The sequence below is a fragment of the Olea europaea genome, chromosome 14, assembly GCF_002742605.1.
Source record: "Olea europaea var. sylvestris chromosome 14, O_europaea_v1, whole genome shotgun sequence".
NCBI classification, from domain to species: domain Eukaryota; kingdom Viridiplantae; phylum Streptophyta; class Magnoliopsida; order Lamiales; family Oleaceae; genus Olea; species Olea europaea.
Window position 1 is genome coordinate 410,624 of NC_036250.1, and position 15,278 is coordinate 425,901.

The 15,278-nt window shown below is 34.3% G+C and overlaps 1 protein-coding gene and 1 non-coding gene across 3 annotated transcripts; both read left to right on the forward strand.

Annotated features, from left to right (window-relative positions):
• Positions 1-4,944: 4,944 nt before the first annotated feature.
• TRNAG-GCC lies at positions 4,945-5,015 on the forward strand. Its single transcript has one exon. It is a non-coding gene; the product is annotated as a tRNA-Gly (tRNA).
• A 3,689-nt stretch (positions 5,016-8,704) lies between these two features.
• On the forward strand, positions 8,705-11,250 carry LOC111408669 (uncharacterized protein At5g64816). 2 transcript variants are annotated; one of them, XM_023038403.1, is made up of 2 exons: positions 8,705-8,814; positions 10,667-11,250. In XM_023038403.1, the coding sequence occupies exon 2, from the start codon at positions 10,708-10,710 to the stop codon at positions 11,086-11,088; it is 381 nt and encodes a 126-aa protein (XP_022894171.1). In that variant the 5' UTR covers positions 8,705-8,814; positions 10,667-10,707; the 3' UTR covers positions 11,089-11,250. The 2 variants fall into 2 exon arrangements, with proteins under 2 accessions (XP_022894171.1, XP_022894172.1); XM_023038404.1 differs by having other exon boundaries at positions 8,728-8,814; positions 10,703-11,250.
• The last annotated feature ends 4,028 nt before the right edge of the window (positions 11,251-15,278 follow it).

Sequence of the window (15,278 nt, forward strand, 5' to 3'; positions counted from 1 at the left end):
TCATTGGTCGTCTAGCAACTTTAATAATTCGACCTACTCTTAGAGATCGAATTATAGAAGCACAAAAAAAATACTCATTTTTGCAGAAGATTAAGAATGAAGTTGGTACCGATAAGAAAAAGGACTTTGGAATAACTGAGGATCAGCCACTAATATTTAGAGGAAGAATTTGCGTGCCTAAGGATGAAGCCTTGAGAAACGAGATATTAAAAGAAGCTCATTCCACCCCATACACTGCACATCCCGTTGGTACGAAAATATATCTAGATCTTCGAGATACATTTTGGTGGAGAAATATGAAAAGAAGTATAGGGTTGTACATGCAGAAGTGCAGGGTATGTCAATAGGTTAAGGCAGAACACCAAAAACCAGTTGGATTGTTAAATCTACTAGATATACCTGAATGGAAATGGGAAAATATCACGATGGACTTTGTGGTTGGATTCCCGAAGTCAACAAGAGGAAATAATGCTATATGGGTAGTAGTGGATCGACTAACGAAGTCAGCTCATTTTTTTCCAGTGAAAATGACATTCAGTTTAGACCAATTGGCACAGTTGTACATTAAAGAGGTTGTGAGATTACATGGTGTACCTATATCCATTGTGTCTGACAGAGATCCAAGGTTCACGTCCAAATTTTGGAAAAGTCTACAAGGAGCTATGGGAACGAAGCTGAACTTTAGTACAGCATATCACCCTCAGTCCGATGGTCAGTCTGAAAGGACCATCCAAATTTTGGAAGACATGCTGAGAACATGTGTTTTGGATCTAGGAGGTAATTGGGAGTCATACTTACCTCTAGTAGAGTTCGCTTATAATAACAGTTTCCAAGCAACTATTAGAATGGCACCATACGAAGCTCTCTATGGTAGAAGATGTAGATCCCCTATTCATTGGGATGAAGTCGGAGAGAAGAGAGTTTTAGAACCAGAAATAGTTGAAAGGACGGTCGAGGTAATCGATAAGATCCATGCAAGAATAAAGGCAGCACAGGATCGACAAAAGAGCTATAAAGATACAAGGAGGAATGATTTATAATTCCAAGTTGGGGATAAAGTGTTTCTGAAAGTAGCACCGATGAAAGGTGTACTTAGATTTGGAAAGAAACGCAAGCTACGACCCTGGTATATCAGACCTTTCGAGATACTTGATAGAGTCGGAAATGTGGCTTACCGACTAGCTTTGCCACCTGAATTATTGGCAGTGTACAATGTGTTCTATATATCGATGATAAAGAAGTATGTACATAACCCTAATCATGTAGTGAGTTATCAAACCTTGGAGGTACAGAAAGATTTATCGTACGAGGAACTACCGATCAAGATATTGGATCGAAAAGTGCATAAATTAAGGAATAAAGAGATTCAGTTGGTTAAGATACAGTGGAATCATCACGGCGTAGAAGAAGCCACTTGGGAAAAAGAAGAAGAAGCCAAAGACAAGTATCCTACACTATTAGCCTAATCAAAAGGTAAATTTCGACGACAAAATTTTAATTAAGGTATGGGGGATGTAGAACCCCAAATAATTCTAGACACGTTAGTGGCACTAAGACATGAATATTGGATGACTAAAGTATACTTCAAATTTTTAGTCTCATTTGAGACCCATTTTTGACATAGGAAACATTCGATGTGGAAAATGATATCTAAATAAAAGTTGTAGCTCTTTGAGTTAGCTTTCCAATGCACTTTTAAATATCTCAATCGAATATTGGGAGAAGAAGTTATGCTAGAAAAACTGAAAGCTGTGCAGTGTCAATCGGACTACAATCGGTCGACCGAAACTGCCTGAAATGAAAATTCTCGTTTTTCTTTAGAATTTAAATATTTATTTTCATCAATTATTTTCTCAAAGGGCTACCCACATTTTTGACAATAAAAACTCCCACTAAATTGAAGTATTTAATCTCAAACTTAAATGGCACCTTGTTTTCTCTCTTAAATAAAATTTAACCCTCCATTTGCTTTAAGTTATGGAATATTTACCTATAAATAGAGACCTCATTTCACTCATTTTGTCTCACACCAAAAGTAAGAGCTTTTATATATTAAAGAAAGAGTTTCCAAGAGAAAAAAAGAGAGGGAGGAAAACTATTTTTCCTAGAAGTTTAAGAAGTGTTTTCAAGCATCAATTCTCAACGGTTTTCAAACATCCAAAGAGTGCATTTCTTTCAACGTCCAAATTTCATCGAAGTTGTCAATCCAAGTTCTCAAAGTTTCAAAAGCATCAATCAAGGTAGATAGAAGTGCAATGTGTTTAATCGTGTTAAGTTATAAGTTTTGATTCATATTAATGTTTGTATGTCAAATGGTACTCCGGTACGGCATATCCCTTTATGTTAATGGTTATATGTCAAATGGTACTCCGGTACGGCATACCCCTCTATGTTGAAAAAATGTTCGTATGTCAAATGGTGCCCTCGGGTACGGCATACGCCTTCATGTCAAATGGTGCCTTCGGGTACGGCATGTATAAAAAGTTATAAAGTTAATGTTTTGAAATGTATAGCTTGATCACGAATGTACCTATGACACCTATTGAGTTTTTCAATTCACGGGTTTAATCCCATCTCTACAGATTGAAAAAATTCTACCTCGGGCATGGATAGAGGAGAAGATAGAGAGTGATGCAACGAGCCCATGGAAATTCGGTGAATAAGTGATTTGGATTTATCTTTATGAAATGTTTTCCAATGTTATTTCTTTAAAGTTTTGAATAACGCAGAATGCGAGAACAAGTTATATTTTCTTTAAATAAATTACATTTGTTTGTTTTGAAAAATGATTCAGTGTTTTTGTTTAAAGTATTTGAAGTATTGTTATTTAAAATATTATTTGAAAATGTAAGATCTCGCTAAAACGTATACACTTGTTACTAAACCACCGGTTAAGCTAAGTAAAGCAAGTAGCGTTCCGATCCACTAGGGGTCGGGGTGTTACAAATTATGTGAGGTGATACAAAACAGAGAACAAAAAGCAAAAATAAAACCAAAATAGAGAGAGAGGTGCTAGCAGTCTGCGGAGATTGGAAAGGTCGGCGGCAAGTCGTCGCCCATCAACAGCAGCAGCCAGCAGGAGACCGAATCTTGAGTCACTCCACTTCACACAAATCGTGATGGCAGCAGTAAGCAGAAAAGGGTTTCTCGTACAATTGAATTGAAATTTGGATTTTGGAGTTTTGGACAATCTGTTGTGGGTAATCAAATATATATGGGTCATTGGGTTGGGCATAATGTTGTTATATAAAATAGCCCATCACAAAATCACTCATCAGCCCAAAAACAAACGGGGCCAAAACTGAAAAAATTTAAAAAAATTACCCAGTTAGCAACTTGGCATTCACCATCTTCCTCGGCTTCTCTTCCACAATTCCATCTCTGCAGCCTGTAAATCCTTCTCCTCTCCTCTTCTTCTCTTCTTGGACCTTTGATCCGCCGGAAATCCTAGTGCGAACACTGCCTTCAACTACTGTCAAAAATACCAGTTGAAGAAATCTCAGCTACACCTTGAAGTGGCTCCGCCCCTGGTTGGTTGTCATAATCGTTAATATGGTGGTGATAGTGGTTGTGGTGAGTTGTCGACTATGGTAGCGACGGTGGTGGAGTAGGTTATGGTAGGTGAGATGGTGCTGTACTGTTTATAACCAATAAATTGGTTGAAAATTATGACTGTGACTCACAATTGATTAAGTTGTTGCCGAAAAATTAATCTTAACCAATTAATCCAATAATTTTCAATGAATAAATGAGTTGTGACCAATACAAGTTTTGACTATGTAATTGATTAATAATCTGTGACTTGTAAATTTGTTGATTCGTGATTGGAAAATAATTTGTGACCTATAAAATTTTTGATTTGTGATTGAGAAATAAGTTGTGACCAATAAATTGATAAGTGTATTTAAAAATTAATTCGTGAGTAATAAATTTTTTGATTTATGATCAATGAACAAACTGTGATATACAAAATTTTTGAATTGTGATCGTAAAATAATTTGTGACATAAAATTTTTTATTTGTAACCAAAAAATAATAAGTGACTAATTAAATTGTTAATTTGTGATTAAATTGTATAGATCTGTGACTTAAATATATTTAATTATTAAAATAATTAATTAATTAAATCATAAATAAATTTTAATAAAAATCTAATTTTTGAAGTTTGAAACTTATTTTCTTAATTTTGAAATGTGTGATACTTAAACTCTTTTTATGAGATATTTTCTAAATCTATTTATATATCGAGGTTGACACTCTGATGTATAGACCCCTTCACAATAGGGAGCCACGATTTACCCCTGTGTACATATAGCAGGTTTAATTTCGTAAAGCCCATATGCTTTATGGCTTTAATTTTCTCATTATTTTGAGCTCTCAAGATTTAAAGGATGCGTGTGGATTTATCTGTCTAATCTTAAATGAAATCATTAACAATTTAGAAAAATGGGCCTCAGTTTATAAACGTTCTAACGACTAAACCCATGCATGGTTTCTTTTTTTTTCTTTTTCTTTTTTTTTTTTCAAAAATTCAATTTTTATAAAACTTATTTTCAACTACACATTCTTCTATAAAATACTTTTACATGAAAACTTAAAATTTTTTCTCATTTTTTAAATATACATTCTCCAACAAAAATACTATTTCAAAAATGCATTTCGGCCTAAAAATGGGACTCAAACTTGGGCTAAATATACATGATTTTTGAAAATAGATCCACAAGGGGAAATTTTGAATTTAATTATTTGTAAGTCATGAAATCAATCGTTCTTATGCTTTAAGGGGTTGTTTGACAAAATTTTAGCATATTTTTTTAAAAATTAATAAAATATGTGATCGAAAAGTTTGTTAACCCCGTGAAATTTGATTCAAATTGAAGTATAATAAGTTTATGAGATCAAATATTAAAAAAATAATACTCATTGGAGACACTCTGCTATCTAGCACCAGTGGTCTAGTGGTAGAATAGTACCCTGCCACGGTACAGACCCGGGTTCGATTCCCGGCTGGTGCATTTTGTGCGTCAATTTGTTTTTAACCTCGCGTTTCTCCGGTTTTTTTCTATTTGATTGTGGTAATTGGAACCTTCACTTCATTGAGAGGTCTTTTGGTACGCAGTTTCTAACTTTCTATTATATATAATTGGAATCAAGGCATCAGACCTTTGTAAATTTGTATGGCCAAGCTTCAAAATTTAGTTATATTAATAAGTTTTGAGAAAAATAATTTATGTTTTTAAACTCACTTATTGTGCTTTAAAAGAACAAGGGTTGTTTGTGAACACTTATAATAAAAAATTTTAGCAGATTTGATAAAACTTGATGAAATGTGTCGTTAAAAAATTGGTAAAGTTGTGCATCCCATGAAATTTGTTATTAAGCCCTTGTTTGATCCCCATTTTATTAAATTATATTACTTTTCATTTTTTTCTCTCCTATTTTTAACCACACAATCTTCCATAAAATAATATTATACGTAAATCGAAAACTTTTCCTTTTTTTTCAACCACTCATTTTTCTAAACAATACTATTCCCCCCATTTTTATTTTTAGGTAATGGGGGTCAAACGGGGGCTAAAATTAATTTTGAACTTTGACTCAACTTTTTAAACTAGTACAAATAATCACTTGATAAAAATCAATTATTGGATCAGTGACCTCTGCTGTTAATAACAGAACAATAATCAATAAGGTTGTTGAAATATATTGGAAACCAAAATTTTACTTAAAGGTAAATCCATACCCCAATTCTATGGTATATTTGTTTATACAAAACACAGAGTGATGGTTTCAATCTATTCATCGTGGCAAAACTTTTCAAGAACTAGCAATCTACACCTTCTCATCATACCATACAATGCATTATTTATATGATGATCATAATGTTTGACCTCTTTCTCGTACACTTATTTCGTGTCTTCTATGTTGTCCACTTTGAAATGGATAAATTTTAATATATTTCATGAGGAATTGTTACCATAACATTTTCTAGGGGTGACTTAGAAATGTTAATATACGTTAACCTTAAAATTCAATGAAATCTAGCTGTCAATGGATTTCAACTTCTTTCTCTTCTACGTGTATGTTATCTGCACATTTGGACATCGACGGTAGACTATACGTGATCGTATCTCCTACGAGATACGATGGTCACTAGCACTGTGACGTTCAAATCGGACGGTGGAAGAATATTTGGGTGCGAGAGAGACAAATGAACGGAAATGCAAATGTTTGGTTGAAGAGAGAATTACTAATCTTCTAACGAGACTTTGTACTCAACTCTAGATTTAAGATTACCCTTGAATGTCACTAGGTGTGAGTATTTATAGTCAATAAAGATGAGCCAAGGTCCATTGGATGCTTGACATTTAGCTCATCTTAACGACCCATTGGTCAAGCTCGATTATGTCATCCATAGCTTGAACATAGGCTAAAAAAGTTGTCTAAACTAAAGACGTTGATGTAGGGTTTTTGTATCAATCAAACATACTGTCCAGCTGTGATTTGACCAAGGCAAGGCTTGTAATAGAAACACATCGTAGAAGATGCCATTCGTTTCAAAATTGTAATTGTACTGCAACAAAAGGCTATGCATTGCCTCAAATAATCACATTTTGGGATAGTGTCCAATGGCGATAATGGCGTCCACAGGCATTGGTGAGTAACGCTGAATGTTACAAGTAGTGATGATGTAGAAGGCCACGACGACAATAAAAATAAGCGAAAATTATGTGTAATACCTAAGTGTCACAAGTGGCGTATGCCATAGAAACATGTTGTGAAGTGTGACTAACATAATATTACAAGTATTAACAGAATGTGTTATGAAAAGATTTTGTACAAAATAAAATAAAATGATAAATATTTTGAGAATAAAAATATATTTAAAAGTTTGAAATTAGTAAACCATTTTAGTGTATTTGTGAATTCTTAAAAGGGAAGATTACATAACTACAACATTATAAAAACACATTTCATAAATAACAAACTCATTGAAATATTTCAAAAAGCAGATAGTAAATATACTTATTAAATATTAAACTATAATATAATATACATTAATTATTTCCACTCCATGCCACCTCATTCACCCCACTGCGCCACCTTCCCTTCATCTCTCCACCGGAGATAACTATCAGCTCCGGCATTCACTCTGGAGACCTCTCAGGTAGCAGCTCCGACGATTGGTCCGGCAACTGTTCCGAAAAACTATTGCGGCGAACGCCCGGTGACTGCTCCGACAAACTGCTCCGGCAACTATTCCACCAATTGTTCTGGCTCCGATGATAGAAAAATCTCCAAAATTTGTGATGGTCGTAGTGGTGCATTGTAGTTATCAGATTTACAATCGTGTTATCTGTGACCATACCTACATTATATGTGACCAATTCACCGACTTATGTTATCTGAGAATCACTGCAACCAACTTTGTCTTTGGTGTGACTAATTGTGACCAAATTTGTATTCAATGTGATTGTCTGTGACCAGATCAATCTCAAGTCACAACCGGTTACAATCAATACAAAATTGATCACAAATAGTCACAACCAAATCTTGAACAGAAAAACCAGATCTCCAACCACTATAACAAATCTGTTCGAAAAAATAATAACCACAAGTACTACTAACATCTTTAACTCAAATTGATGACCATAAATACTTCATTCACCTCAAATCTACAATAATCATCACTACCATAACTTTCACCAACCCTTCAAAAAACACCAACCAGCACCACCACACTTCTCTCGTGAAACTCCGGTGAGAGAAGTGATAGGTGGTTGGAATCTAGAGGGTGGGTAGGGAAGAAGTCGTAGATCTGATTTTTAGGTAAGAGAGTGCCGAACTAATTTTTGGGGAGAGAAATAGAACGTGTAGGTTAAAAATTGATACAAGATCTAGGATAAATTGATACGAGGTCTGTGACCAAATTTGTATTCAATGTGACTGTCTATGATCAGATAAATCTCAAGTCACATCCGGTCACAATCAACACAAAATAGTTCACAAACAGTCACAACCAGATCTCGAATAGAAAAAACCAGATCTCCAACCATCACAGCAAATCTGTTCGGAAAAAATAATAACCAACACTACTAACATCTTTAACTTAAATCCACAACAACAATCATCACTACCATAACTTCCACCAACACCTTCAAAAAACACCAACCAATTGATTACTGAATATTTCATAATAAAGATTTCCAAAATTCTTCTTCACCGTGCCGAAAAGGGAGATGGTTGGGTGGGTGGTGGTAGAGAAAGAGTGAGAGAGGGGATAGGGCGAAGAAAGAGGTGAGAAAATAAAAATATTTGGGGCTTGGATTTGGGAACGAAATGGGGATGAAATGGGCTTCACTATGCCGAAAAAGGAGATGGTTGGGTGGGTGATTGGAGAGAGAGAGAGAGTGAGAGGTGGGAAAATGAAAGTACTTGGGCTTGGATTTGGGAAGGAAATGGGTGGAGGGGCGGTGGTACGTTGGTATAATTAAATTTTCATTAATTATAATTATTAAATCTAATTAACACCTGATTTGTGAAATGAAAATTAATTATCCTTATTTTTGAAAATTAGTCTTTAAATGTAACTTTCTAGTTAATTTTCCATTCTTAAAATTTACGTTTAGCCCACCTCAACCCAACGGCCCAATAAAAATGTAAATGATCCGGACCCCAAATTAAACCCAAATCTGCTATTTCCCTGATTAAAGTGACGGACTCCGCTCTACTGTACCCAAATCTCACTATCTTATTTCTCCCCGCTCTTCCCTTCTCAGTTGCACTGCTGTCTGCCCCAGCATTTGAGGACAGGTCAATTTTTTTTCTTGCAATTTCAGTAACTCTTTACAAATTACAGTATCTTTTTACTTCAATTTACTTGTTTGCGTTGTATTGCATCCAAATTCTTGTATGCATTTTTTTTCTTAGGGATTTTGCTAGTTTACGCGTTGAATGTTAGAAATCATTTTTTTGCTTGTTTCAGTGTATTTGTGTATGTGTGTGAATTTTTTTTCCCCATCTGTTAGTACAATTTGTTCCTGAGATTATATTTGTGTTATTGCTGAATTGACTTAAATTTATAAATAAGAATTTCTTATTCAAACAGCAGAACGTCCAGAAACTAGTTCTCAAATTTTTCATCATTTGAAACTCGTAATGGAAAAGAACTTGTAGTAATATATTTTTATCTACTTTTAAAGTATCGGTTGTATAAAATGTATTTGTATTACTTGCAAAGTCATTTGAACCTTAATATTCTTGATAAATTATTATATATTGATTTGTTTGTTTTATTTTAGATTCCACCGTAGATGAATTGACTTCAGTTGATCATAAGTCAACAATATTAGATTAGCCCTAAAATTTATCATAGCAACCCGTCAAAGAATATGGTCAAAATAAATTTAAAATGGTGCAAAAATCAGCTTGCAAAAAAGTAAATGGTTTTGGTGTTTCACAGTGGTGGCAGTGGTGGTAAGGTGGAGGATTTGGGTTGGGTTGGGTTGGGTTGCGTTTCAGTGGTGTGGAAGCACAGATAGATGTGTGTGTTGTGATCGGCAGTGTCAGTTGCAGATGGTGTTGTAGTTTGGGATGGGCCAACATGGTGGTGTTGGGCGATGACGATGGATGTAATTTTGGTGCTGGTGGAGGTGGCTGCCGGCAGTGGTGGTATTTGTTGCTCGATGGTGGTAGGTGTTGTATATATGGTGGTTCAGGGAATTGGTCGTGGTGATGGCATCTATGGCGTCACTGTAACATTGCATGTTATTGTGTTACACTTTGTGTAATGGCGTCAATGATGTTGGCAGCAGCAGTGGCGTAATATAATTTGGTACAAGTGTTATAAAAGGTGTAAAGAGAAGTGTAATCAGTATTTTTGTAATAAAAAAGTTCAATAATATATTTTGAAATAATTTGTTTTTTCGTCTATTTGTGAAAGTATCCGTTTACAAATTCTTGCTGGCCTCTTCAATTTAAGCCCACTCTATCTTGTGGTTTTGCTTCCACTTCGCTGCATGTTGATTTACACTTAGCTGGTCAGCCCTAAGTCTAAATCACTATATCTAGTTGCTGGCTTTGGGTAATTGATTCCCCTTACTCTGAATTCCAAGTCATTCAGTTTCATTTTTGTTTTGTTCAATTTCAAGTGAGTGTTCTTTTTCTTCCATTTTGTGTAATGGATTTTGTGCGTGGTTCTAAAATTTGGTTGATGCACTAAGTTTTGCTGGATCATTATATTTTAGTGGCTGCATTTTTAAGAGTATGCAATCAAGATTAGAATTGGAGCTACCGGAGCTGGTTGATGATGGTAGAAGTGTAGAAGTATATATAAAAGGGGGGAAAATGAACATAGGTCTTCCTTTTGTGTTATGCGTCCCAAGAGCAATGGATTTGTGATATTTCGGAATTTCATTATTCGTACATGCAATTGGATGTTATAATATGAGATTCCTATTTGATTAGTACATATGTCCTTTTTTTGGAAATCCACTATTGTGCTTTTGTTCATGACACAATCCTGTTTGTTTGTTAAATCAGTATGATCTATTGAAATATGTCAAGATGAAAATGTGCCATGGAAATCTACATAATGTTATGTTAACTTCACATGTTCTTAGTATTCTGAGCTGCTCATATCTTTAGTTTCTTTTTAATTAAGCAGTACGCTAGGAGAAGAATAAATTTTTTGTAACTGTAGCATTAATGGTTGAGGTATGGTGGTCCCTGCTCGGGGCTGCTATTCCTGCTGTTATTGCTGGTCAAGCTTTCCGACTGAAGAGGAAGCGCTCGGAGGAGCAAAGAATCAAAAGTGCTCGGGGCAGGGAAAAGAGTGCCGATGATATATTTGTGTGTGAGAGAGTTTGCACGTCGAAGAGAATGTTGAAGAAAGTCGGCGCATTCTCAAAGGATCCAATCCCGGATACATGTGTTACAGTATGTGGTGTTTCTGAACTTGATGCTTGTTCTGATGCCTGTGCTCGTACGGTCTGTGTCAATCAACATCAAGTCCCCAACTGGAACGATGTCTGCCTTCGTAGATGTCAAAGTGAATGTCTTAAACTCTCTGCTTCTCGTTCTTCGTAGTCTATTTTTATGTCAGAAATGTGGTTTCTCTTTGTACGCTATATTGAATTATGGAATCCTCGCCATATTTTAGCGGATTAATATTTTCTGTGTCAAGCAATTAGGGAAATTTCTGCGTGTTTTGAACTTGATTTACTTAGTTCAGAATGATTTGAAGTGATCTGTGTAGTCTCTTTTTCACTGCTTAAATCAAGGCAGCAAGGCAATTAATCTCGCCTTTTGGTCATCGTATGTGAAAATAATCCAGATTTCTTTATCAAAAGAGAGAATGTATACTACATCACTGGAACTAGCCTAATTTCTTAAAGGTTGAATCCCAATTTTGAGGGTCCTCATCGTCCCGCTCCTAGAGCTTTGTGAGGGAGGTAAATCGCAGGATGTGTCCCAGCAGGCTAAGGAACAAGAGCTGTCTGTATACTGCGCCTACAAAGAGTCCAATTTCATGTCTCAGAAATCAAACCCGTACACTGCGGCTGTCAGTAAGATGAGAGATAACCTCACTCCTGTCCTTTGCATCACTGGACTATGCCCCGGAGGGCAGCCTAATTTCTTAGTTGTGTGTATTGTGTAGTATGCTTTAATTTTTACTACATCAAAAGAGAGAATATATACTACATCAAAGGAGAGAAAACTTCATGGTCAAAAGTTACTATTAAGTTTCTCAGAGTAGAAAGTTTCTTGAACACATCTTATTTCTTGAACATTAGTTAAAATTGTTTTTAGAAATAGAGTTGGAAAGTACTTGCTCTCCGAAAAAGTATATTTTTAAGTTTGCACTACACAATTTTTTGCCTTTGCATTCAACGACTGGATACACGGAATTAAATATTATGGATTAAACGAATAATCTTTATTATTATGAGTAACTAATAACATGAAATAAAGAAAATGGAATTAAGAATAACATGCGACTTAACATGTTTCATCATCAATGTAAGAGCTATTGCACTAGGTGTCGTCGTCGAATTGTACTATATAGGAGAAGAAATACAATGTGTTCTGTTCTCACATCTCTTTATTTTCTTTCTACTATATTACATGGTTTTGAAGCTCGCCCTAATACTCTTTATATAAGAGAAAATACGACATGGTTCTTTTTGGCTCCTCTCAACCCGTCTAGGCGTTGGTATAAAGATCAAAGACGATCTCAGATAAGCTATACCGACAGGAGAAGTCGCAAAATGAAGAATTTTTCTCGTTCAAGAACTTGGCAAGCTGGTTTACATTCATGCAGCAATGTGTGAATCCTTATGGTTGAATCCAACAGTTCCATTTCAGCACAAGGATCCTCTACCGGCAGACATCCTTCCAAGTGGCCGTTTTGTTCATCCAAATATAAAGGTAATGTTCTCTTTGTAAGCAATGGGGAGAATGGAGGCAATTAGGGGGAAAGGATTGCCATCATGTGGATTTCCGAGCGCCAGACGATCAAGCACAAGCCCTCGTACATGTTCTTGGCATTCAATGCTTGTCCTAGGAAAGAAGTGGCTTTCACAGAGTTGAAGACTGTTGCCACAACTATAATCCATAATTTTCAAGCCGAGGTGGTCGAAGGGTATGAAATAGCCCCCCAATTGTTCTGTCATCCTATACATGAGGCATGGATTAAAGGCTAGGATTAGCAAAGAGATTGTCCTAAGGGGTCATGTTTATGCATGTTTGCTTTTCCTACGCTATGTTTCCCTTTTTTTTCTTGGTTATTTTTTGTCAATGGAGAAAGAATTAAAGAAAAAAAAATTGTCAATTGTCTTCTACTTTGGTTTGAATGTAGTGTGTACAACATTGTAAAAAATCCTAGTGTTAAGTCTTCCTAAACATTCTCTCTTCCTCATCCCGTTAGCAAAAGAAAAAGAAGAAAGAAAAAAATATATGATGGATATATTAAGTAGAATCTCTTGCACGCTCCAAAATTCAATTACATCCAAATAGCCTCCATGCTAAGAAAAATCACTTATTCCATGTTTGAGCCCCATTTTATCAAAAAATCATTTTTTTTTTCAAAACTCATTTTAGACCACACATTTTCCAATAAAATAATTTTACAAATAAATCGAAAATATTTTCTCATTTTTTAAGCACACGTTTTCCAAAAAACACTAATCCAGAATCCCCGCCCCCCAAAATGGGGCTCAAATAAGGGCTTAATATGTACTAGATGAGATTTCAAAGGATTATGTCTCATCTCAAAATAGTTAATAAGTATCTCATAGATTTAAACATATACAACACTGAGGGTACGTTTGATTGCGAGCGTGAAATTTCCATGGAAAAAAAAATTCTAGAAGTTATTTGTATGAAAATTATTAATTGTGTTTGATTGATTTAGTTTTTTAATCTAAAAAATATTATACTTGTTCATTTTTTATTAGTGGATAGATGAGAGAAATAAGATGGATGAAAGAGAGCAAGAAAAAGTGAATTAATTGGAAAATAAAAACCACTTCCCTAAAAAAATGTTTTCTTGTTTTTGAAGAAAATTCACGTCCCCGAAAGTTGGAAAACATTTTTCATAAAAAAAATTATCAATCAAACATCCCAAAAGCCAGAATTTGAGTAAAAAAATGACATCTTCCAATCAAACACACTTTAAAGGAAGACTTTTATACAACGTGGAATTCATAACAATCTCATTATAAGTAAGAAACTAAAAAGCAAAAATCATATTCTAATAAGACAATATCAAATTAAAATCATAACAAAAATAGTTGATCAAAAAAATGTGCGTCAACAATAGAACAATAGGTTTATTTCAAATGAAAGTAAATACATTTTAGGAAAAAGAATTATTACTCTCGTCTACACACCGCTTATCGAAGGAACAGTGCCAATGTTGAGATGAAAAATTAATTATTTACCAATCCTTTTAGACGTGCTACAGAAATTCACAGTATAATTAGGTAAGAAATTAACTTAAATTCTTAAAAAAATCATGAATATACCACAAAATTATAAGTTTAATAGATTTTCTTATCGAAGAGAAACGCCTCAATTTATTAGGTCATATCATTGACAATAATCGATAAAAGAAGAAGCTCAATACTACCATTGTTTAGTAATATGCAATCATGGCTCATATAAGTTGCATCCCTCTCATATTGTAGAGTTATGATCATGGATTTGCGGACCCTCGAACTATGTAATTGGAAAGACAATGACCATCTTTTAGTACAAAGTAAACAAATTTATTCTCCCTTTATATTGCGATAAAAAAAAATGTCTAAATTATCAAAAATTTTGAGAATAACATCAAAAACGAAAAAAAAAAAAAATTCAATTACATCCAAATAGCCTCCATGCTAAGAAAAATCACTTATTCCATGTTTGAGCCCCATTTTATCAAAAAATCATTTTTTTTTTCAAAACTCATTTTAGACCACACATTTTCCAATAAAATAATTTTACAAATAAATCGAAAATATTTTCTCATTTTTTAAGCACACGTTTTCCAAAAAACACTAATCCAGAATCCCCCCCCGCCCTCCCCCCAAAATGGGGCTCAAACAAGGGCTTAATATGTACTAGATGAGATTTCAAAGGATTATGTCTCATCTCAAAATAGTTAATAAGTATCTCATAGATTTAAACATATACAACACTGAGGGTACGTTTGATTGCGAGCGTGAAATTTCCATGGAAAAAAAAATTCTAGAAGTTATTTGTATGAAAATTATTAATTGTGTTTGATTGATTTAGTTTTTTAATCTAAAAAATATTATACTTGTTCATTTTTTATTAGTGGATAGATGAGAGAAATAAGATGGATGAAAGAGAGCAAGAAAAAGTGAATTAATTGGAAAATAAAAACCACTTCCCTAAAAAAATGTTTTCTTGTTTTTGAAGAAAATTCACGTCCCCGAAAGTTGGAAAACATTTTTCATAAAAAAAATTATCAATCAAACATCCCAAAAGCCAGAATTTGAGTAAAAAAATGACATCTTCCAATCAAACACACTTTAAAGGAAGACTTTTATACAACGTGGAATTCATAACAATCTCATTATAAGTAAGAAACTAAAAAGCAAAAATCATATTCTAATAAGACAATATCAAATTAAAATCATAACAAAAATATTTGATAAAAAAAAAGTGCATCAACAAAAGAATAATAGGTTTATTTCAAATGAAAGTAAATACTTTCTAGGAAAAAGAATTATTACTCTCGTCTACACACCACTTATCGAAGGAACAGT

What these genes read in the sequence shown, in the direction of transcription:
- LOC111408669 (XM_023038403.1), top strand. Translation starts at nt 10,708, where the DNA reads ATGGTTGAGGTATGGTGGTCCCTGCTCGGGGCTGCTATTCCTGCTGTT.